Genomic DNA, 24207 nt, shown 5'->3' on the forward strand with positions numbered 1-24207 from the left:
GCGATTTAAATTTGTTTATTTGGAACTCATTTTTTGTTATTGTTTATTTCACAAGAAATATTGTTATGCTCCTGTAGTAGCCCCCAGTGTCCTTGTTTTAGTTCCATTTAATACAAACATTGCCAGGTGCCTCTAGCATGAACATCAAGAGGCTCTGGATTTAAGCCAGAGATCTGCTTTGAGACTTTCTACATAATCACCTTTGACCTCGCATCATTGCACATGGCTTTTATGGTCCTGGAGATTCGCAGTTAAATCTGATGTACATGTGTTTACATATAAAGCCAATACCATGTCCTTATCCTTGCAGATAAGGACAGGGGACCAGTCTAGGTGTGACCAACCATGGTTCAACTATATTGTAAAATTCCTTTAATGCCTTAAGAAAACTTGGGTGCTATTCAACATTAAGTAGTAAACCCAAGTAGTAAACAAGGAAAACTGACTAATAATAAACTTTTTGATTTCTCAGGCTTTTACATCTACATCGAAGCATCACCTCAAATCAATGGTGACCGTGCCCAATTGGTATCTGCTCCCATGGTGTCCGGCACTGTAGGGAAATGCATAGGATTCTGGTATCACATGTATGGGCCGAGCATTAATGAACTCAACGTGTATAGGAGAGAAAACGGTGCCGATGTCCGAGAGTGGACTCGGGCCGGAGACCAGGGGCCGATCTGGAAGTATGGTCAAGTGTACCTGACTGGTTCATACAACGTGAGTAGGGTCATCCTAGACAAGGGCCCAATTTCAGGAAGTTCTGCTTAGCAAATTTCTTGGTTAAGCAAGAAATGTTCAGGGTAGCCTACTTGCTAAGCAAACTTGTTAAATTTAAAGCTTGTTTTCTTGTTAAAAATTCAATGAAATTAATTGTTGTTTTCACAAACTCAACAGTAATTGTTCAATGTCTACCTGCTAATTTGCATATTCCTTACGTCCCTCTTATTTGCATATTGATGTCTTTGACCCTAGGTCATCTTTGAAGGTGTAGTTGGTCCATCTTATGATGGTGATACATCATTGGATGACATCATCGTTTATAACGGAGATTGTCCGGCACAAAGTAAGTCAACCTGAATGATTCATACCTTTCGTGTTTGCTTACCAATTTGATGATAAAATAAAAGTCTTATTATTTGCATAATTAGCAAAATATGCATAAATCAACAAACCTGTGAAAATTTGGGCTCATTAGTCATCTCACTTACTTACTTAGCAGCTTAGGACTGGGTGTCCCCTTACTTGGCCTCCTTGGGAAATCGTCCCCATTCATGTTTATTAATAGCTAATTGCATTAGTCATAGAAATTGCAAAAAAATAGTGGAAGAAAAAAAAACACCCTTTTGGCATAGAATTGTGCACTTTCAGTTGACTGAGAAATGCTTCATGCCCAACAAGTCTTTCTCAGATTCAAATTTGTTTGGTGAACAAAACAACTTTACTTCAAAAGATGACATGTTTAACAATGTTTCATAATATCAATAGCTCTCCAGTTCTCTTCCCCAAGTAAGTTTTTTATGGTCAATAATTTCTTGAGTAATTAGCAAAGGTCTACCCTCCCTTCAAGAGAAATGTCTAGCTTATTATTCTATTTCTGTTTGTAGCTGTTTGTGATTTTGAGCATGGAACATGTGACTACGCTCAGGACGGTACCGATGATTTTGATTGGGTGCTAGCCTCTGGCTCAACTGCAACTGGTCCAGCTATAGATCATACTTATCAAACTTCGCAAGGTGAGGAAATCAAATTGATTTAAGTTCTTCTTTTTTTCTTTTTTTTATCTTAATTTCATTGTGAAGTAATTAACCACCAAGGAAACTGACTGGGTAAATATTTATCAATTTAGGGGTTGAACAACAACAAATTACTGGAGCGGGACCTGAGCCAATGTCCTCCAGCTTAGAGCCGGCGCTCTACCAAATCTAGCCACGACATTCACTAATATCAAACTAGAAAATTACAGCAAAAACATTTTAACTCATGGACAAATAATAATATTGGGCAGCCAGTAATCAGAAAATATGAATATAGAACATATAGTCGGAAGGAAAAAGATAAAATATACCTAGACACAAAGCTTTGCAACCACTAAAAAATGCGCTTAACTAAACACTGTTAATATTATTATCGATATCTTATAGGTCATTACATGTTCATGGACACCGCAGCTCCACGTCAGGTAGCTGATGTCGCTCGAATCATCTCCAAACAATACCCCGCTACAACGGGAACCTGTATGAAGTTCTGGTACTACGTCGTCGGTAATGGCCTAGGGGAACTTAATGTTTATATAGAGACCAACGGGAACAAGGGGCCAAGTCAATGGACGATCTATTCTGGATTTGATTTTTGGATGATCACCGAGATACCAGTACAGTCGAGTTATCCATTCAGGGTAAGTTCAATTATTTAGGTTTCATTTTTAAATTTTATTTTTAAGGCCATGTCACCCGAGGCAATATACAAGCAACCAGTTCCACGCAATCTCCAAAAAGAGAAGCCGTTCAGTTTTCTCATTATTTTCTTGGGGATCATATTAGACCATTGAGATTGCTCGGTAGCTAGAGGCAGTTTGAATCTTATAATTTAGCAGTGGGTATCGTAGCAATTTAGTAGATTCTAAGACAATTCTCAGAAGTTACTTTGCTTTTTTTCTGTGCAGATCATATTTGAAGGTACCGTTGATTTCGTCGAGCAAGGAGGTATTTCCCTCGACGACATCGACTTCTCCAGCCAAGCCTGTTCTCGTCTAGCCTCCTGTGATTTTGAAAATGACTTCTGTACCTTCGTCAACATCTACCAAGATACCTTCGACTGGACGAGAAACATCGGTGAGACAGCCAGCTCACTGACTGGCCCACCCACCGACCACACTCTTGGTAACGCTTTTGGTTACTACGTCTTTATCGAGACCTCCGCACCACGCGTCCAGAATGACTTTGCGTATCTGTTCTCTGAGACGCTGCCGTATAACACAGATATGTGTTTGACGTTTTGGTATCATATGTACGGGACGGATATTGGGGAGTTGAAGATATGGTTGGAGACAACGGTCTTGAACCCCGCCTACTGGACATTGGTTTGGAGTAAGACTGGCGACCAAGGCAACTATTGGCAGCACGCCATCTTGGATGTCAAAAGTGATGAGTCTGTATTTGAGGTGAGATTTTCTGGAATTAAAGAGTTGTCCATAATAAAGTTCATGCTTTGAGAAACCAAATATATGTGATTTATGGCACATGTGTCATATTGGTAATAATTGTCAAAGACCAGTATCCACCTTGATGTGACTCAACACATACATGAAATAACAAACCTGTGAAAGTTTAAAGCCAGTGGACACTTTCGTTAAACAGTATTGTCCAAGGCCCACACTTTGTGTATTACAACTTATATATAAAATAACAAACCTGTGAAAATTTAGGTTCACCCTTGTTTCCGCACGTTTCGCCGTGTCATGACATGTGTTTACTATAAATCCATAATTCTTGATGTCGAGAATTGATAATTGTTTTATTGTTTTATCAAAAAGTAAAGCATTTCATGGAATAATATTTCAAGAGAAGTCTTTTACCATTACCTTCTGTAAACCCTGTAAGTTATTTGTAAATCTGTGAATTTTTTTTTTCTCTTCCGAAAGTGTATAATGGCTTTAAACACTTGTCATTGGAGGGGTCACAAGAAAAAAGTGAACAAAATCCTTAACTGTAGTCACTGTTTTCAGAGTCTTTTTGACTTGTGAGATCAAAATTTATTGTTTTATTCAACTCTCAAAAACTATTGCTTTTCAAGCAAAATTATTTCAAGTGAGTTTCCCACCGTGACCAACTTTATACCATGTAAGTTAATCTGTGAACATCTTGTACTCTAAGCAATGGTTCGCACACCCTGTTACACATTTTTTTAATGCAATTTGAATGCACTGCTATTTTCTTTACACAGATTATTTTTGAGGGTGTGGTCGGCTCAAGCTTCGCTGGTGACATTGCTCTTGATGATATACAGACATTTTATGGGACATGTGCCCCGCCCACACCAGCCCCGCCCTGTCAACACACATGTGGAGATGGGTCGTGCCTTACAGACCGCACCCAAATCTGTGATTTTGTCAACGACTGTTTGGATGGATCTGATGAAAGCAACTGTGGTATGTGATTTGGGGAAATCTGGGAAAATATGGGAAGTTCAATGAAATGTCTTACAGCTTTTGTGAACAGCAAGGAAAAACATGGAAGTTTTAGAAATGTTCTGATGCTAGGATGGATCTGATGAAAACAACTGGTATGTGATGCCAGTGTTTGTATGAAGCTATTTGGGAAAACAGGGAAAAAATGAGGAGTTTAGTGCAATGGTTTATAGCTATTTTGACATAAAAGGAAAAACATGGAAGTTAATTAGCAATGTTCTTATGTTATAAATAAAACCTTGAACCAAGGCATACTTGTGTTACCTTTACATTCTTCCTAGACAAATGTTCAAACTCCTTTAATTTTCCTTTTATTTGACACTTAAGAAAAAAATCCTATTCTTCAACATTGTTACCACAAAGTGTTTCACTGAGTCCCAACACTTAGTGGACCTATCTTGTTCCCTGGTCCACACTTTGTATGTAGCGCTTAAAAACAGTCTTTCGCACTTTCCTTGAATCAAGCAAGGAGGTCTTCAGCTTCATATTTCTGCTCCAGTAGAAAACAACTGAGTAGATGATCAATAGTTTATGGTTAACTGATTTCTACACTCATGTTTTTCATAATTACAGGAAGCAGTTGTACCTTTGAAGGAGGTTTATGTGGTTGGACTGATACAAGTCTAGGGTCCTATAAGTGGGCGGTTGGGTCAGGTGCCACGCCCAGTTCCAACACAGGACCCTCTAAAGACCACACCTTTAACAATGCTGCAGGTAAGTAAAGCAGATCAATCTTCCACCTGAAGTTGAAGTTCTCTAACAAATTCAATGTACGGCCATCTTCATGGTTGTGTCTGTTTTCCTCGTTTTTCTTCAAATTTTCTTTAAAAAATCAATTCTGTTAGATAAGTACTCTTATTATTTGCCAAAATATAAGCACTATACAAGACCTGAGCATGGCCTGAAAAGGTCTTTAAAGCCTCTCTCAAATATAGACTAGTCCTTGTACTCCACAAATTTGCGTGGGGTTTTAATATCATTTTTGACTATAGGATATCTTTGTCGATATTTTATAACTGATTTTTTAATTTAGGATCCTACGTCTATGTTGATGCAAATTCTGGATCAGGGTTTAGTCTTGCTACGTTAGAGACTCAAGAACTTCATCAAGCGTCGTCAACCTGCATGTTAAATTTCTGGTATCATATGTATGGAGAAGGTAAGATTTCTACTTTGTAACTTAATCCTTAACCCCTCGTGTCTTTTGCTAGTGGCTTATCCATATATTCCACTCTGAAGCCCTGTTCACACTGTAGGGCCTATCTCTTATTCCCCAGGACTTTTTCAACCCCAGGGTGACTCGGCACACTTTCACACTGAAGGGGGTGTCCCTTTTCCACTGGGTTTTGGATGCATGTTTCAAGAATACCCCAGAGTTTTAGCGCTTACACGTATCCCAGAGCAGGGGTGATTATTCCCCAAGATATATATATGTCATGATTTTATGTGCTCACTGGACCATGATTTTATTTGTTTCAGGATCCTCTCGTACATTATTGATTTATCTCGTTATTTGTTTGTTTCAGACATTGGTAGTCTATCTGTCTACTTGTACGAAGGATCCTCTCGTACATTATTGATTTATCTTGTTATTTGTTTGTTTCAGACATTGGTAGTCTATCTGTCTACTTGTACGAAGGATCCTCTCGTACATTATTGATTTATCTTGTTATTTGTTTGTTTCAGACATTGGTAGTCTATCTGTCTACTTGTACGAAGGACCCTCTCGTACATTATTGATTTATCTCTTTGAGGATATGGGAGATAATTGGAATTTTATGCAGCTTGGAATTGGGAGAATCTCTGTACCATTCAAGGTAAACTATCAGGGGTCGATTTCACAAATAGTTAGGACTAGTCCTAACTTAAGACTAGTCCTAAGATATATAAAAAACATCCTACACATGGCTAGTCCTACATGTAAGTTTGAGATAAGACTAGTCTTATTTAAACATTTGAGACCAGGGGCCAATTTCATAGAGCTGCTTAAGCAGAAAATATTACTTAACAGTTGTCTGCTAAGTGAATTGAGCAGGACACCTGTCACAAATTGTACATGTAACATGGTAGTTTGGCTGGTTACCTTATTTTGGTAAGCATAGTGTTGTGCTAAGCACCTTTTAGCGATTGATGTTTTTAAAAATAAGTATAATTGAAAGGTTTTTTTGCCTCTGTTCAACCTGCAGGTTGTCTTTGAGGCGTCACGATCCTTCAGCGTTCTTGGAGACATTGCTATCGATGATGTTGCCTTCTTGGGATGTGGACTTCCGTGTAAGTAATTTCAGTGATAAGAGCTGCAGCTACAGTTACAGCAGTGTTAATTTGTAAAACTTTTATCACAATCTTCTTGGGTTCTTACAATTTACTTTCCTGGGATGTGGATTTCCTACATTGACCACAGTTTTAAGGAAAGAAGATCTTTTGTAAAACTTTCATCGCAATCTTCTTGGGTTCTTACAATTTACTTTCCTTAGAACATTGATGTGGATTTCCAACTACATTGACCACAGTTTTAGGAAAGAAGATCTTTTGTAAAACTTTCAGCGCAATCTTCTTGGGTTCTTACAATTTACTTTCCTGGGATGTGGATTTCCAACTACATTGACCACAGTTTTAGGAAAGAAGATCTTTTGTAAAACTTTCAGCGCATCTTCTTGGGTTCTTACAATTTAATACTTTCCAGGGATGTGGATTTCCAACTACATTGACCACAGTTTTAGGAAAGAAGATCTTTTGTAAAACTTTCATCGCAATCTGTCTTGGGCCCTGACAGCTCTCGCAATCTGTCTTGGGCTCTGACAAGTTTCGCAATCTGTCTTGGGCTCTGACAAGTTTCGCAATATGCCTTGGGCTCTGACAAGTTTCGCAATCTGTCTTGGGTTCTGACAAGTTTCGCAATCTGTCTTGGGTTCTGACAAGTTTACCTTCTTTGGATGTGAGCTTCTACTAACTGAGGCCATATCCAAGTTGGCAGCCACAGCTTCGGCTATGACTGTTGCTTAGGGCATTGCTAAGGATGTACTATATGTCAGCACATGATCTAGCTGTAGCAAAAGCCTCAGCCAGCAGTTCGGATGTGGCCTCATTTCAACAAAAAAGGTTGTTTAGTTGTTTTGTTTTCCTGAAAAGAAGATTTACATTGACCATGGTTTAAAGAATGGGAAAGTTGTTTGTTTGGTTATAATTTTCGCAGCAAATGTTTTTAACCACTTACTCTACATTGTTGTCACTTCGATTTTTGCAAGTTACAAGAGTAGAACTTCTATTTTGCATTGAAGAAGTTGTCAAATAAAATCCACTTTGTTTTTGTCTCTTGCCAGCCCCAACACTTGACCCTTGCCCTGTGGGTCAAACCAAGTGTAACCGTAGCAACTGTGTGGATAACAATCGACTATGTGATTTAACCGATGATTGTGGAGACTTTACTGATGAAAGCACATGTAGTAAGTTTCAATGTTTTGATTTTATTTATTTTAATTTTTTTATTTTTTTTTTAAGAAGATATTTTATTGTATGAGGAGGGTACCAGTATTAAGTAAAGTGCATAACTTTGATTCTAAGATAACTTTAATTACCTTCTTTCTTTCTCTTTTGATTTTTTTTGTCTCGTTTAATAAAAGATTGAAAGGAGTTATTATCTTTCATTTGGTGACAAAGGAGGCAAGAACAAAATTGCACAGATTTTACAGAACTGCAAGCTTATGCAACTTTAATTTATGACTTTAAATCTGGCTTTGTTTTGAATCTGTTTCTCTTATATTTTCACTAAGAAGTAATTTTAGGATAACTTTCTTTACCTGTTGTTTCTTATTTTAATTTCTTTTCTTTTTTCTTCATTTTAAAATTTTATTTTAAAGAAATCATTTTGTAGTTTGATGAGGGTACTAGTAAGTCAAATATGCTGTAAAGATATACATTAAATGAAATATTGACAACAAATGTGTTTCTTTGTTACCAAGGTAACTATAACCTATGTGATTTTGAGACTGGTATCTGTGATTGGCTGCATCTGACCAATGATGAGTTAGACTGGCGTACATATAGAGGCATCACACCAACAGATTGGACGGGTCCGACACGAGACCATACAACTGGACTCGCTTCAGGTAAAGACATCACCCCTTTTTACACTATATCTCATATCCCTGTGGAGTACTGCCCTGGGGAGGCCCCAGAATTTGGTTACCCCCTGTTTAACGCCGGCGCACTTTGGCACTATTCTCGCCTAGCTCCCTATTCAAGAAAACCCCAGGGTTTTACTGCTTACCCCTACTTCAGAGCAGGGGTGGCTATTCCCTGGTGTATGTCCATTTGCCAGGGTAGATCAGGGCCAGAGCAGGGGTGGCTATTCCCTGGTGTATGTCCATTTGCCAGGGTAGATCAGGGCCAGAGCAGGGGTGGCTATTCCCTGGTGTATGTCCATTTGCCAGGGTAGATCAGGGCCAGAGCAGGGGTGGCTATTCCCTGGTGTATGTCCATTTGCCAGGGTAGATCAGGGCCAGAGCAGGGGTGGCTATTCCCTGGTGTATGTCCATTTGCCAGGGTAGATCAGGGCCAGAGCAGGGGTGGCTATTCCCTGGTGTATGTCCATTTGCCAGGGTAGATCAGGGCCAGAGCAGGGGTGGCTATTCCCTGGTGTATGTCCATTTGCCAGGGTAGATCAGGGCCAGAGCAGGGGTGGCTATTCCCTGGTGTATGTCCATTTGCCAGGGTAGATCAGGGCCAGAGCAGGGGTGGCTATTCCCTGGTGTATGTCCATTTGCCAGGGTAGATCAGGGCCAGAGCAGGGGTGGCTATTCCCTGGTGTATGTCCATTTGCCAGGGTAGATCAGGGCCAGAGCAGGGGTGGCTATTCCCTGGTGTATGTCCATTTGCCAGGGTAGATCAGGGCCAGAGCAGGGGTGGCTATTCCCTGGTGTATGTCCATTTGCCAGGGTAGATCAGGGCCAGAGCAGGGGTGGCTATTCCCTGGTGTATGTCCATTTGCCAGGGTAGATCAGGGCCAGAGCAGGGGTGGCTATTCCCTGGTGTATGTCCATTTGCCAGGGTAGATCAGGGCCAGAGCAGGGGTGGCTATTCCCTGGTGTATGTCCATTTGCCAGGGTAGATCAGGGCCAGAGCAGGGGTGGCTATTCCCTGGTGTATGTCCATTTGCCAGGGTAGATCAGGGCCAGAGCAGGGGTGGCTATTCCCTGGTGTATGTCCATTTGCCAGGGTAGATCAGGGCCAGAGCAGGGGTGGCTATTCCCTGGTGTATGTCCATTTGCCAGATCACAGATCACAGATCACAGATCATTTTCCAGAAGAGATTTACACATGGTGCTACCGAAAACCTCACCTAATCAGTTAGTTTTGTGGGTTATAATTTGATAAGATAATGAATAAGACGCTACTAATTTGAGTTTGTTTATCTCCTCAGGAACCTACCTGTACTTAGAGACGTCTTCTCCTCGCCAACCAGGTGACAGAGCTCGTCTTGGTAGCTACAACATCGCTGCAACTACATCAAACTTATGCCATGTAAGAATGGGCTCCCTGCATATGACGTCAACTCTCAAACAGCGCCCTCATCACTGAGGCCCAAAAGCTCCCTCACTCAGACCCAAGGAGGCAAATGATTGGACGATGGCTGTTCTTTGTGCACAAAAACGTGCTCATGACCTCAGCATCCCTGTAGCGTTTTGCGAAGTCCTATAGACCAATCTGCTGCACACCGAGCGCGCAAGTGTTGAGCACAGTGCGCCATTTGCTGCGGTGTCTTCAATGGCTAGATTATGCACAAATACACTGTAGTTGTTAATTTCTTCAATAGAGGGCGCTACCCATTTTGTTTTGTCGGATTGGTCTGTAGGGTAGTGGGTTGGTATAAGTGGTATCTTTCCTTGCCTTCCACTTCCATCTCTTCTGAAATGGGAACTGTGTCAAGGTCCAATCTTCTGGCTCAATAAAACTACCCCCTGGTGTGATAATGCTAATATTTAATATAGATGTTAAATTTGCATTGCGGATAAAGAAAGGGGATAATATTATCATTCAAGAACCAGCGCCCTTGACTGGCATTTTTGATCAGATACTGTGTGCTGTTTATTATTATTTATTATTCATTTTTATCCCATGTACATTTCAGCTGCGGTTTTATTATCACATGTTTGGTAGAACCACCGGTACCCTTACTGTGTATATACGTGATACAATCAATGGTCCACTGGTAACCCTGTGGAGTAAGAGTGGAGAGATTGGTGATTACTACGAGAGGGCAGAGGTCAACTTAGCATGGAACAATCCATTCCAGGTAAGTTATCAAAAAGTACAAACAAAATACAGAAAGAACAATCCCGTATGATGTGCCATTGGCAAGTGCCTGGAATTAAAAAAGTTAACTCAATAACTGTGACTTGAAGGCCTTTACTCCGATTGCACTGGCTACGAACGCACCCAAGCTTGTATATGCCTGCAACTAAGGACCTCCTATCGTCTTTTGTTTATACTCAACTGAAATGGAATAGACCAGATTTCACCTCAGTACATTCTGTCATAATGCACTCACATGCACCCAATATTTGTTTTTATTTTCTATCCTTCTTAGGTTATAATAGAAGCCACCGTTGGGGATGGTATCTATGGCGATATAGCCATCGATGACACATCCTTCACTCCAGACTGTGTTCCATACACCGCCAATCTGCCAATCATTGGAACATCACCATGGCAACCAAGCATAACAACACCCTCACCATGCCAAGCTGATGAGTTTGTGTGTGGCTCAGGAGAATGTGTCGCTGTTGGTGCGTTGTGTGATGGAACGATGGATTGTGTGGATGGATCAGATGAAGATAATTGTGGTAAGAACGACTTCAATTTATGAATAGACCTTTGCATTGATGTCATCCAGCTGCCATCTTCGAAGTAAAACTCGTGACGAAACAAAGGAAATGCACAGATTTCTGCGTGCGGTGTCTGGGACTGTCCAATGGACAACCTTCTTTTGACCTCTAGGTGATGGCGCCATACTCACATGACATCATATGCGTTAAATCTTTTTTGTAATTATTCTGCACATTTGCTCTTTACTGTTATTTTACTAACCCGCATCGAAAGCACGTTAGTCAGCGATGGTTGAAATGGGCCTAATTTCATAGAGCTGCTTAAGCAGAAAATATCGCTTAACATTTTTCTGCTATGCAAAATGAGCAGGATAATAGTCACACATTGCAATTGTGACATTGTAGTTTGGCTGGTAACCTTATTTTGGTAAGTATAATTTTGTTGTGCTAAGCAAGTTTTTGTGCTTTTAAGCCCACGTGAAAGTTCATCCATAGAATGTTTTTGGGATGAGTTAATAAAGTTGTTATTTTGTGGTTGACAGGAAATTGCGATTTTGAAACGGATCAATGCAGTTGGTCAGCAATTGACAACGGCCTCTACAAATGGTCAAGATTACAAGCTGGGAGTACTGCGGGTGCAACAGCGCCCTCTACTGACCACACTACAGGGACGGGATTCTTCATGTTTGTTGATAGCACTGGAGGGACATTCCAGACGTCGGCCATCTTGCAGAGCCCTACACTCGGAGATGTTGGTGCAAGGTGAGATTCAAATGAATTAATTATTTGCAGTTGGTGACAAATTCATCGCTACATTATCCGTTTACAATTCCCTGCTTACATGTGAATTATACTTGACGTAAGCGCGAGCTTCCCTGCTTCCGTGAGCAACAATATTTTGCGATTTAAGCACAGCCTTGAAATTGGGCCCTGCATGAGTGCTCCAAGTTTTTGCTCATTTTATCTTTTTTTTGCTTTTTTAGTCAAAACTTTTGCAAATTTGTTTTGACTGTATTTTCAATAAGTAGTGACTCAAAATTTACTTTTAAGTATTTGGCTTTGAGGAGCAACACTCGTATTTATGGTCTCACAGATTTCTGAACTTTTGAGCCTAACAATAGTGGTAGGAACGATTAAAACTCTTTGTTTTCTTTTGTCACAGATGTGAGATGAAGTTTTGGTACCATCTCCGTGGTACCAACGCTGGTAGCCTGGTCGCCATTGTGTATCAAGGTGTTGCACCGGACACCAGTGTGGTGTACACAGTTGACACCAGTAACCAATGGGTGCAGGGATCGTTAAGTTTGGGACCACGGCTTGCTGGGCAGTATTCAGTAAGTACAAAAATACAATTCTAGTATTAACACACAGTTCTTGTTTAGCAAAAACAATACAGACACAGCCTAACTCTGATGGTTTGTTTACTTTATATTGGCCGTCTCCCTATTTTGTCAACAACTTTCTTTGAGTGTGCCAGTCAGAAGCCAGTCAACCTGTAACTGCCATGCAGCCCGGGATCACAACCAAGTCTACGATACAACCTAGGTAGCGGCAGCCAGGGATCACAACCAAGTCTACGATACAACCTTGGTAGCGGCAGCCAGGGATCACTTTAAGGGGATGCAACTTTTCCTTTCAAATATCGAGTAATAAACTACAGGAGGATTTCATTTCTTTGTTCAACCCAATTTTTCTTTGTTAACTTTAGATACGCTTTGAGGCGATTCCAGGAACTGATTTCTCTGATCCGTCATTACTTACTGACATCGCTTTAGATGACATCACGTTCGATAACTGTGGAGCAGATTCAGGTAATATGTTTGGAAACTACCCAAAAATTTCAAAATAAAGAAAAAATGTGTCCAGTAAAACAATCAACTACATTTGTACAGTCTTGAAGTGTATGTGACTTTGTTTTCCTATGGACAAACTGACTACCTACAGATAAACAATTGTCAACATTTTGCTAACAAATTGTGTTTAGTAGATGTTAGTTTTGCATCGGGGATAAAGAATATAATTGTTTACATTTTTCACCCTTACCCTAACATCCCTGATGCAAAACTAACATCCATTAAATCGTTACAGTACCAGAACCAGCTAACACATTGAATTGAAACTGCCTCTAGCTACTAGGCTAGCTCGATAGTCTAGTGATAAGACATCTGCTCTAGCAATGCAAAGGTCGTGGGTCCGAATCCCACCTGAGTGATTTGCCTGTGGATGTTTTTTTCCACAGAACTTTTCACAGTATACATTGCATAATACACATCGTTGTAATGGCTAAACAAAATTATAAAACATGATGTAAACAATTATAGTTAGTAGCTACCTGTTTTCTTGTCTGTTCCTTTCTTTGCAGATCTTAGCTGTGATTTTGAATCTCAGAGCATCTGTGGTTGGCTGCAGGACAGAGTGGATGATTTTGATTGGTCAGTTGCCAGTGGAGAGACAGTTTCAGTCGGGACTGGTCCACAGTTCGACCACACCCAAGGGACAGGTCAGTGCTGCGCAAATCTTCATTAATTATTAGGATTTGAAACTTTGCATGCTGGAAGTATAACTATACGAGAGGTTTGCGGTGACATCATGTGAATGTCTCTCTTTGAGTAGTGTTAGTTCTGAAAAGTACCGGTGTTTAACGACTCAACGTTTCAATCAGTATGATCTGATCATCTTCAAGCAACATTTTTTAATCAATCCTTGAGTTACACAGATGCTATGGAGACCATAGTCTCTGTTGCCCCTGGTCTCAGCCTTGGTGCCCCTTCAAAAGTGTCTCATAGACTTAAACGTTGTCCAATGAATTTGCCTATTGCAAAACGAAATGGCCTTGCCGTCTCAAAGATGAACACCACATTTCGTTACAAATATTGTCATCACATCCAAACCTGAAACCTAAGTACTTAGATCAATATCAACATTATTTTTGAAAGATTTTGATTTGTTTTTTTCTCTCCAGCTTTGGGTTACTACATTTACATTGAGACCTCCTCACCTCGTATCCTTGGTGATAAAGCACGAATCATGTCTGGTCCGATAGCAGCGAACTCAGAGTACTGTCTGGAGTTTTGGTACCATATGTTTGGACCAGACATTGATGCGCTGAATATTTATCTCTCAAGCGCTGGGACATCCACAGTGGTAAGTGTTCTGATCTTCAAGCTTGACTCCTTTATTCTGATTGGTCGGTCCAGATTGTGATATAAACCTACATTTGTATATTGCATGGCCTATTTGAAACCCTTGAGCTACCTAAGCTATGCACCAAATTTGCTTAAAGACAAATTCATTATCAAATGGGCAGCTCATGGAATGTGCAGAAGCCCTGTCTAGAAAAAACTTGGCAGATGTTGACATTGATGCCAAGATTGGATTGGAACACACACTGGGCCCAATATTTTGTTAAGCCTGTATGCACAAAAACTTGCTAAGCACTGATTAATCTCACTCAGCAGAAACAGGCTACCAGCCCACATTCCATAAAGGTTAAATTGTAAAGTCTGGTGCCTCTCTCATTTTCTGTTTTTTGCTTAGCAAATTAGTTTGTTAAGCAGTATTTTCTGATAAGCAGCTTTATTTTTCATCATTAGATTTATGGGAAGCGAGGAACTCAATCCAATCAATGGTTAAGAAGTCGTCTGTCAATCTCTAGCCCCTCGACCTATGAGATCATCATTGAAGGGGTCACAGGTCAATCTTTCGGAGGTGATATTGCCATTGATGATGTCTTCTTCACGCCGGGAACGTGTCCGACAGTCTGTAAGTCAAGTTTAGTTTTCTTTTCTACCGTACAATATTACTATTATTATTATATTTTTTTGCCATATCAGTACATAATGAAATACAAGACAATATACCCTGAGATGGGCAAGGGACAACACAAGCAAATTCATACTATGATCCGTAGATCTGTTGCCCCACATCTGGGGTACAGAAAAATCTACATGGTGAAAAATAAATCCACTGGAAAATCACTTGGGTGAGGTTCAAACCCACAACCTTAGAACTGCCTCTAGCCACCAGGCTAGCTCACTGGTCTAGTGGTAAGCCATCTGCTCTAGCAGTGCAAAGGTCATGGGTTTGAATCCCACTTGAGTGATTTGCCAACACATAGGATTCAAACTGCCTCTAGCCACCAGGCTAGCTCACTGGTCTAGTGGTAAGATATCTGCTCTAGCAGTGTAAAGGTCATGGGTTTGAATCCCACCGGAGTGATTTGCCAACACATAGGATTCAAACTGCCTCTAGCCACCAGGCTAGCTCACTGGTCTAGTGGTAAGACATCTGCTCTAGCAGTGTAAAGGTCATGGGTTTGAATCCCACCGGAGTGATTTGCCAACACATAGGATTCAAACTGCCTCTAGCCACTGGGCTAGCTCACTGGTCTAGTGGTAAGACATCTGCTCTAGCAGTGTAAAGGTCATGGGTTTGAATCCCACTTGAGTGATTTGCCAACACATAGGATTCAAACTGCCTCTAGCCACTGGGCTAGCTCACTGGTCTAGTGGTAAGACATCTGCTCTAGCAGTGTAAAGGTCATGGGTTTGAATCCCACTTGAGTGATTTGCCAACACATAGGATTCAAACTGCCTCTAGCCACTGGGCTAGCTCAGTGGTCTAGTGGTAAGACATCTGCTCTAGCAATGTAAAGGTCATGGGTTTGAACCCCACCGGAGTGATTTGCCAACACATAGGATTCAAACTGCCTCTAGCCACTGGGCTAGCTCAGTGGTCTAGTGGTAAGACATCTGCTCTAGCAGTGTAAAGGTCATGGGTTTGAACCCCACTTGAGTGATTTGCCAACACATAGGATTCAAACTGCCTCTAGCCACTGGGCTAGCTCACTGGTCTAGTGGTAAGACATCTGCTCTAGCAGTGTAAAGGTCATGGGTTTGAATCCCACTTGAGTGATTTGCCAACACATAGGATTCAAACTGCCTCTAGCCACTGGGCTAGCTCACTGGTCTAGTGGTAAGACATCTGCTCTAGCAGTGTAAAGGTCATGGGTTTGAATCCCACTTGAGTGATTTGCCAACACATAGGATTCAAACTGCCTCTAGCCACTGGGCTAGCTCAGTGGTCTAGTGGTAAGACATCTGCTCTAGCAGTGTAAAGGTCATGGGTTTGAACCCCACCGGAGTGATTTGCCAACACATAGGATTCAAACTGCCTCTAGCCACTGGGCTTGCTCACTGGTCTAGTGGTAAGATATCTGCTCTAGCAGTGTAAAGGTCATGGGTTTGAATCCCACCGGAGTGATTTGCCAACACATAGGATTCAAACTGTCTCTAGCCACTGGGCTAGCTCAGTGGTCTAGTGGTAAGACATCTGCTCTAGCAGTGTAAAGGTCATGGGTTTAAACCCCACCGGAGTGATTTGCCAACACATAGGATTCAAACTGTCTCTAGCCACTGGGCTAGCTCAGTGGTCTAGTGGTAAGACATCTGCTCTAGCAATGCAAAGGTCGTGGGTTTGAATCCCACTTGAGTGATTTGCCAACACATAGGATTCAAACTGCCTCTAGCCACTGGGCTAGCTCACTGGTCTAGTGGTAAGACATCTGCTCTAGCAATGCAAAGGTCATGGGTTTGAATCCCACTTGAGTGATTTGCCAACACATAGGATTCAAACTGCCTCTAGCCACTGGGCTAGCTCAGTGGTCTAGTGGTAAGATATCTACTCTAGCAATGCAAAGGTCATGGGTTTGAATCCCACTTGAGTGATTTGCCAACACATAGGATTCAAACTGCCTCTAGCCACCGGTCTAGCTCACTGGTCTAGTGGTAAGACATCTACTCTAGCAGTGTAAAGGTCATGGGTTTGAATCCCACCGGAGTGATTTGCCAACACATAGGATTCAAACTGCCTCTAGCCACTGGGCTAGCTCAGTGGTCTAGTGGTAAGATATCTACTCTAGCAGTGCAAAGGTCATGGGTTTGAATCCCACTTGAGTAATTTGCCAACACATAGGATTCAAACTGTCTCTAGCCACTGGGCTAGCTCAGTGGTCTAGTGGTAAGATATCTGCTCTAGCAGTGCAAAGGTCATGGGTTTGAATCCCACTTGAGTGATTTGCTAACACATAGGATTCAAACTGTCTCTAGCCACTGGGCTAGCTCAGTGGTCTAGTGGTAAGACATCTGCTCTAGCAATGCACAGGTCGTGGGTTTGAACCCCACCGGAGTGATTTGCCAACACATAGGATTCAAACTGTCTCTAGCCACTGGGCTAGCTCACTGGTCTAGTGGTAAGACATCTGCTCTAGCAGTGTAAAGGTCATGGGTTTGAATCCCACCGGAGTGATTTGCCAACACATAGGATTCAAACTGCCTCTAGCCACTGGGCTAGCTCAGTGGTCTAGTGGTAAGACATCTGCTCTAGCAATGTAAAGGTCATGGGTTTGAACCCCACCGGAGTGATTTGCCAACACATAGGATTCAAACTGCCTCTAGCCACTGGGCTAGCTCAGTGGTCTAGTGGTAAGACATCTGCTCTAGCAGTGTAAAGGTCATGGGTTTGAACCCCACCGGAGTGATTTGCCAACACATAGGATTCAAACTGCCTCTAGCCACTGGGCTTGCTCACTGGTCTAGTGGTAAGACATCTGCTCTAGCAGTGTAAAGGTCATGGGTTTGAATCCCACTTGAGTGATTTGCCAACACATAGGATTCAAACTGCCTCTAGCCACTGGGCTAGCTCAGTGGTCTAGTGGTAAGACATCTGCTCTAGCAGTGTAAAGGTCATGGGTTTGAACCCCACCGGAGTGATTTGCCAACACATAGGATTCAAACTGCCTCTAGCCACTGGGCTTGCTCACTGGTCTAGTGGTAAGATATCTGCTCTAGCAGTGTAAAGGTCATGGGTTTGAATCCCACCGGAGTGATTTGCCAACACATAGGATTCAAACTGCCTCTAGCCACCGGGCTTGCTCACTGGTCTAGTGGTAAGACATCTGCTCTAGCAGTGTAAAGGTCATGGGTTTGAACCCCACCGGAGTGATTTGCCAACACATAGGATTCAAACTGTCTCTAGCCACTGGGCTAGCTCAGTGGTCTAGTGGTAAGACATCTGCTCTAGCAATGCAAAGGTCGTGGGTTTGAATCCCACTTGAGTGATTTGCCAACACATAGGATTCAAACTGCCTCTAGCCACTGGGCTAGCTCACTGGTCTAGTGGTAAGACATCTGCTCTAGCAATGCAAAGGTCATGGGTTTGAATCCCACTTGAGTGATTTGCCAACACATAGGATTCAAACTGCCTCTAGCCACTGGGCTAGCTCAGTGGTCTAGTGGTAAGATATCTACTCTAGCAATGCAAAGGTCATGGGTTTGAATCCCACTTGAGTGATTTGCCAACACATAGGATTCAAACTGCCTCTAGCCACCGGTCTAGCTCACTGGTCTAGTGGTAAGACATCTACTCTAGCAGTGTAAAGGTCATGGGTTTGAATCCCACCGGAGTGATTTGCCAACACATAGGATTCAAACTGCCTCTAGCCACTGGGCTAGCTCAGTGGTCTAGTGGTAAGATATCTACTCTAGCAGTGCAAAGGTCATGGGTTTGAATCCCACTTGAGTGATTTGCCAACACATAGGATTCAAACTGTCTCTAGCCACTGGGCTAGCTCAGTGGTCTAGTGGTAAGATATCTGCTCTAGCAGTGCAAAGGTCATGGGTTTGAATCCCACTTGAGTGATTTGCTAACACATAGGATTCAAACTGTCTCTAGCCACTGGGCTAGCTCAGTGGTCTAGTGGTAAGACATCTGCTCTAGCAATGCACAGGTCGTGGGTTTGAACCCCACCGGAGTGATTTGCCAACACATAGGATTCAAACTGTCTCTAGCCACTGGGCTAGCTCACTGGTCTAGTGGTAAGACATCTGCTCTAGCAGTGTAAAGGTCATGGGTTTGAATCCCACCGGAGTGATTTGCCAACACATAGGATTCAAACTGCCTCTAGCCACTGGGCTAGCTCAGTGGTCTAGTGGTAAGACATCTGCTCTAGCAATGTAAAGGTCATGGGTTTGAACCCCACCGGAGTGATTTGCCAACACATAGGATTCAAACTGCCTCTAGCCACTGGGCTAGCTCAGTGGTCTAGTGGTAAGACATCTGCTCTAGCAGTGTAAAGGTCATGGGTTTGAACCCCACCGGAGTGATTTGCCAACACATAGGATTCAAACTGCCTCTAGCCACTGGGCTTGCTCACTGGTCTAGTGGTAAGATATCTGCTCTAGCAGTGTAAAGGTCATGGGTTTGAATCCCACTGGAGTGATTTGCCAACACATAGGATTCAAACTGCCTCTAGCCACCGGGCTTGCTCACTGGTCTAGTGGTAAGACATCTGCTCTAGCAATGTAAAGGTCATGGGTTTGAACCCCACCGGAGTGATTTGCCAACACATAGGATTCAAACTGTCTCTAGCCACTGGGCTAGCTCAGTGGTCTAGTGGTAAGACATCTGCTCTAGCAATGCAAAGGTCGTGGGTTTGAATCCCACTTGAGTGATTTGCCAACACATAGGATTCAAACTGCCTCTAGCCACTGGGCTAGCTCACTGGTCTAGTGGTAAGACATCTGCTCTAGCAATGCAAAGGTCATGGGTTTGAATCCCACTTGAGTGATTTGCCAACACATAGGATTCAAACTGCCTCTAGCCACTGGGCTAGCTCAGTGGTCTAGGGGTAAGACATCTGCTCTAGCAATGCAAAGGTCTTGGGTTTGAATCCCACTTGAGTGATTTGCCAACACATAGGATTCAAACTGCCTCTAGCCACTGGGCTAGCTCACTGGTCTAGTGGTAAGACATCTGCTCTAGCAATGCAAAGGTCATGGGTTTGAATCCCACTTGAGTGATTTGCCAACACATAGGATTCAAACTGCCTCTAGCCACTGGGCTAGCTCACTGGTCTAGTGGTAAGACATCTGCTCTAGCAATGCAAAGGTCGTGGGTTTGAATCCCACTTGAGTGATTTGCCAACACATAGGATTCAAACTGCCTCTAGCCACTGGGCTAGCTCAGTGGTCTAGTGGTAAGACATCTGCTCTAGCAATGCAAAGGTCATGGGTTTGAATCCCACTTGAGTGATTTGCCAACACATAGGATTCAAACTGCCTCTAGCCACTGGGCTAGCTCAGTGGTCTAGGGGTAAGACATCTGCTCTAGCAATGCAAAGGTCTTGGGTTTGAATCCCACTTGAGTGATTTGCCAACACATAGGATTCAAACTGCCTCTAGCCACTGGGCTAGCTCACTGGTCTAGTGGTAAGACATCTGCTCTAGCAATGCAAAGGTCATGGGTTTGAATCCCACTTGAGTGATTTGCCAACACATAGGATTCAAACTGCCTCTAGCCACTGGGCTAGCTCACTGGTCTAGTGGTAAGACATCTGCTCAAGCAATGCAAAGGTCGTGGGTTTGAATCCCACTTGAGTGATTTGCCAACACATAGGATTCAAACTGCCTCTAGCCACCAGGCTAGCTCACTGGTCTAGTGGTAAGACATCTGCTCAAGCAATGCAAAGGTCGTGGGTTTGAATCCCACTTGAGTGATTTGCCAACACATAGGATTCAAACTGCCTCTAGCCACTGGGCTAGCTCACTGGTCTAGTGGTAAGATATCTGCTCAAGCAATGCAAAGGTCATGGGTTTGAATCCCACTTGAGTGATTTGCCAACACATAGGATTCAAACTGCCTCTAGCCACTGGGCTAGCTCACTGGTCTAGTGGTAAGACATCTGCTCTAGCAGTGCAAAGGTCATGGGTTTGAATCCCACTTGAGTGATTTGCCAACACATAGGATTCAAACTGCCTCTAGCCACCAGGCTAGCTCAGTGGTCTAGTGGTAAGACATCTACTCTAGCAATGCAAAGGTCGTGGGTTTGAATCCCACTTGAGTGATTTGCCAACACATAGGATTCAAACTGCCTCTAGCCACTGGGCTAGCTCACTGGTCTAGTGGTAAGATATCTGCTCAAGCAATGCAAAGGTCATGGGTTTGAATCCCACTTGAGTGATTTGCCAACACATAGGATTCAAACTGCCTCTAGCCACCGGGCTAGCTCACTGGTCTAGTGGTAAGATATCTGCTCTAGCAGTGCAAAGGTCATGGGTTTGAATCCCACTTGAGTGATTTGCCAACACATAGGATTCAAACTGCCTCTAGCCACCAGGCTAGCTCAGTGGTCTAGTGGTAAGACATCTACTCTAGCAATGCAAAGGTCGTGGGTTTGAATCCCACTTGAGTGATTTGCCAACACATAGGATTCAAACTGCCTCTAGCCACTGGGCTAGCTCACTGGTCTAGTGGTAAGATATCTGCTCAAGCAATGCAAAGGTCATGGGTTTGAATCCCACTTGAGTGATTTGCCAACACATAGGATTCAAACTGCCTCTAGCCACCGGGCTAGCTCACTGGTCTAGTGGTAAGATATCTGCTCTAGCAGTGCAAAGGTCATGGGTTTGAATCCCACTTGAGTGATTTGCCAACACATAGGATTCAAACTGCCTCTAGCCACCAGGCTAGCTCAGTGGTCTAGTGGTAAGACATCTACTCTAGCAATGCAAAGGTCGTGGGTTTGAATCCCACTTGAGTGATTTGCCAACACATAGGATTCAAACTGCCTCTAGCCACCAGGCTAGCTCAGTGGTCTAGTGGTAAGACATCTACTCTAGCAATGCAAAGGTCGTGGGTTTGAATCCCACTTGAGTGATTTGCCAACACATAGGATTCAAACTGCCTCTAGCCACCAGGCTAGCTCAGTGGTCTAGTGGTAAGACATCTACTCTAGCAATGCAAAGGTCGTGGGTTTGAATCCCACTTGAGTGATTTGCCAACACATAGGATTCAAACTGCCTCTAGCCACCAGGCTAGCTCAGTGGTCTAGTGGTAAGACATCTGCTCTAGCAATGTAAAGGTCATGGGTTTGAATCCCACCGGAGTGATTTGCCAACACATAGGATTCAAACTGTCTCTAACCACTGGGCTAGCTCACTGGTCTAGTGGTAAGTTATCTGTTTTAGCAGTGCAAAGGTCGTGGGTTCAAATCTCACCCAAGTGATCTGCCTGTGATTTTTTTTTTTCACAAAACTTGGGAAAGTACCGAGTATACTGTGCTTACACATCGGTTTAAAGGTCAAAACAAATTATAATCATTGATTCAATAATTTTGTTCTCAATTTTTTTTTCTTGACTTTTTTGATTAGCTCAATGTGGTTTTGAGTATGATCTTTGTGACTGGATCAACGATGATACAGATACGCCTGGCTTTGATTGGATAAGAGGAGCCAATGGGAACCCTTCGCTAGGAACAGGGCCAGCCTTGGATCACACCTATGGAACACCAACAAGTAGGTTTTCTGTGTACTCTGTCTGTCTGCCTACTGGATGGGGCCTAATTTCATAAAACAGTAGGGAAGAAAATGTGCTCAATAAAGTATTTGTTATTTAAAAACTAGCAGTTATAAGCATGGTTCGTCTCATGGTATTTTGGCTGGTTAACATTTTCTTCTAAGCACAAGTTTCTCTGTTTGTGAGAACTATTTATGTAATATTCTTTCTGATACCAAACTGTTCTTAACTTGTTTCATCAACAAATTCAAACATTTCTGATATTTTGGAGCATTTTCTTTCAATTGCAAAAAAAAAACTATTTTCAATTTGGCTCTTCGATATGCCATGAAAATCCTCCGCCACAGACATTATGAAGACAACCTAAGGCCAGACTTGAATCAAGTTGCTTTGGCTAATGCTATTGCTATTGCCTGCAACAACACCATAGCCACTGCTATAGCTATCAACTCTTATTTTATTTGCCCACTTAGATTTCTTTGCGTACGTCAACCCTCTTGCTCCGCGCCAACTCGGTGATGAGGCACGCCTTCTAAGTTCTTACTTTAACCCAGGAACCGACCACTGTCTTCACTTCTGGTATCACATGACTGGAGATGATGTTTGTTCGCTGTTGGTTTACCAGCAGGATGAGGGAGATTCATTTGTGTCACCCAGCTGGCAAAAGAACGGCAATCAGGGTGATATTTGGAGGCTTGGTACAGTGACAATCTCACCATCTCAGACTCAAAGATTCCGGGTAAGAAAATTAAATTTGCATATTTTAAGAAAGTGTTTAACAGTCATTTTTGTTTGTATGACCTGTCTTAAAGGTTGTACAGAGCTGTTACATTTTAGTCTGCAAGCTTTTCTGATCATAAAGTTCATACCAGAACCATTTTTTCCTGTGAATTATTTCCTTTTGAAATGAAGTCATATTGAAGAAAAAACTGTATCGAAAACCCTTTAAAAGATGCTGATTCTGATTGTTGCAACCAAAATAAAGGACACTGAGCTTACATGCTGAAAATGTTCCATGTTTTCATCATTACATCCTGACTCACACAACAGATTAAGCCCAACTTTTCGCAGGTTTGTTATTTCATGGTTGATGAACCATGAGCAGAGTCTGCAGCTATTGTCTGATCTACCAAATCTGAAGACGATCAGACCATACTAATCGAAACATTTATTTTTCAATAACTGTTTTTTTTTCAGAACCAACACTGTTCAAAAGAAACTTACACACGGTGCTGCCAGAAACTTCACCTTACCTGTAAATTTGTTATGATGTAATCATAAATCCTCTTTTATTTTGAACTCCTGTCAAACTCAATCCTTATCTCATGATCGTTATCCTCTGACATTCTTGCTAGGTCGTCTTTGAAGCTCGCGTTGGGTCTCCAATACAAGGAGACATCGCCCTTGACGACGTGGATGTTCAAGATGACGTCTGCCCTCAACAAGGTCTCTGTGATTTTGAAACCGGCCAATGTGGTTGGTCAAATGAACATAACTTGGATGATTTTGATTGGTTGAGAAGTGCTGGTGGAACTCCAAGCACCTATACAGGACCGACAGTGGACCACACTACAAACACTGGGAGAGGTTGGTTTCATGCTAAGCAATATTTTTCTTGTATTCTGTGTAGTTTAACATCCACCAAAATTTGCCTGGGCCCAATTTTATAAAGATGTAAAGCAGAAAGTTGCTTAGCAAATTTCTATCCTAAGCGAAAAGGGGTGGGGCACCAGTCACAACAATGTGAACTTCATGGACTTCTGGCTGGTAACCAGTTACTGCTAAGCAATATTTTTCTGTACTTAGCAAGTTTGGTGCTTTCAGGCTATATGAAATTAGCCA

General features: G+C 42.4%; 1 protein-coding gene across 1 annotated transcript in view; it reads left to right on the forward strand.

Annotated features, from left to right (window-relative positions):
- The window catches only part of LOC117299530 (MAM and LDL-receptor class A domain-containing protein 1-like), a 130940-nt gene that overhangs the window by 60358 nt on the left and 46375 nt on the right, over nt 1-24207 (forward strand). Inside the window, exons 77-100 of the mRNA XM_033783077.1 lie at nt 473-720; nt 976-1066; nt 1608-1736; nt 2145-2398; nt 2666-3163; nt 3946-4150; nt 4763-4903; nt 5223-5348; nt 5876-6006; nt 6376-6460; nt 7510-7632; nt 8149-8295; nt 9609-9709; nt 10317-10481; nt 10776-11031; nt 11556-11775; nt 12176-12347; nt 12722-12824; nt 13376-13513; nt 13976-14157; nt 14607-14775; nt 22221-22364; nt 22839-23104; nt 23721-23952. Of these exons, the coding sequence (XP_033638968.1) occupies nt 473-720; nt 976-1066; nt 1608-1736; nt 2145-2398; nt 2666-3163; nt 3946-4150; nt 4763-4903; nt 5223-5348; nt 5876-6006; nt 6376-6460; nt 7510-7632; nt 8149-8295; nt 9609-9709; nt 10317-10481; nt 10776-11031; nt 11556-11775; nt 12176-12347; nt 12722-12824; nt 13376-13513; nt 13976-14157; nt 14607-14775; nt 22221-22364; nt 22839-23104; nt 23721-23952 (4326 nt within the window). The remainder of the gene's footprint in view (nt 1-472; nt 721-975; nt 1067-1607; nt 1737-2144; nt 2399-2665; nt 3164-3945; nt 4151-4762; nt 4904-5222; nt 5349-5875; nt 6007-6375; nt 6461-7509; nt 7633-8148; nt 8296-9608; nt 9710-10316; nt 10482-10775; nt 11032-11555; nt 11776-12175; nt 12348-12721; nt 12825-13375; nt 13514-13975; nt 14158-14606; nt 14776-22220; nt 22365-22838; nt 23105-23720; nt 23953-24207) is intronic.

The sequence above is a fragment of the Asterias rubens genome, chromosome 14 (genome assembly GCF_902459465.1).
Source record: "Asterias rubens chromosome 14, eAstRub1.3, whole genome shotgun sequence".
NCBI classification, from domain to species: domain Eukaryota; kingdom Metazoa; phylum Echinodermata; class Asteroidea; order Forcipulatida; family Asteriidae; genus Asterias; species Asterias rubens.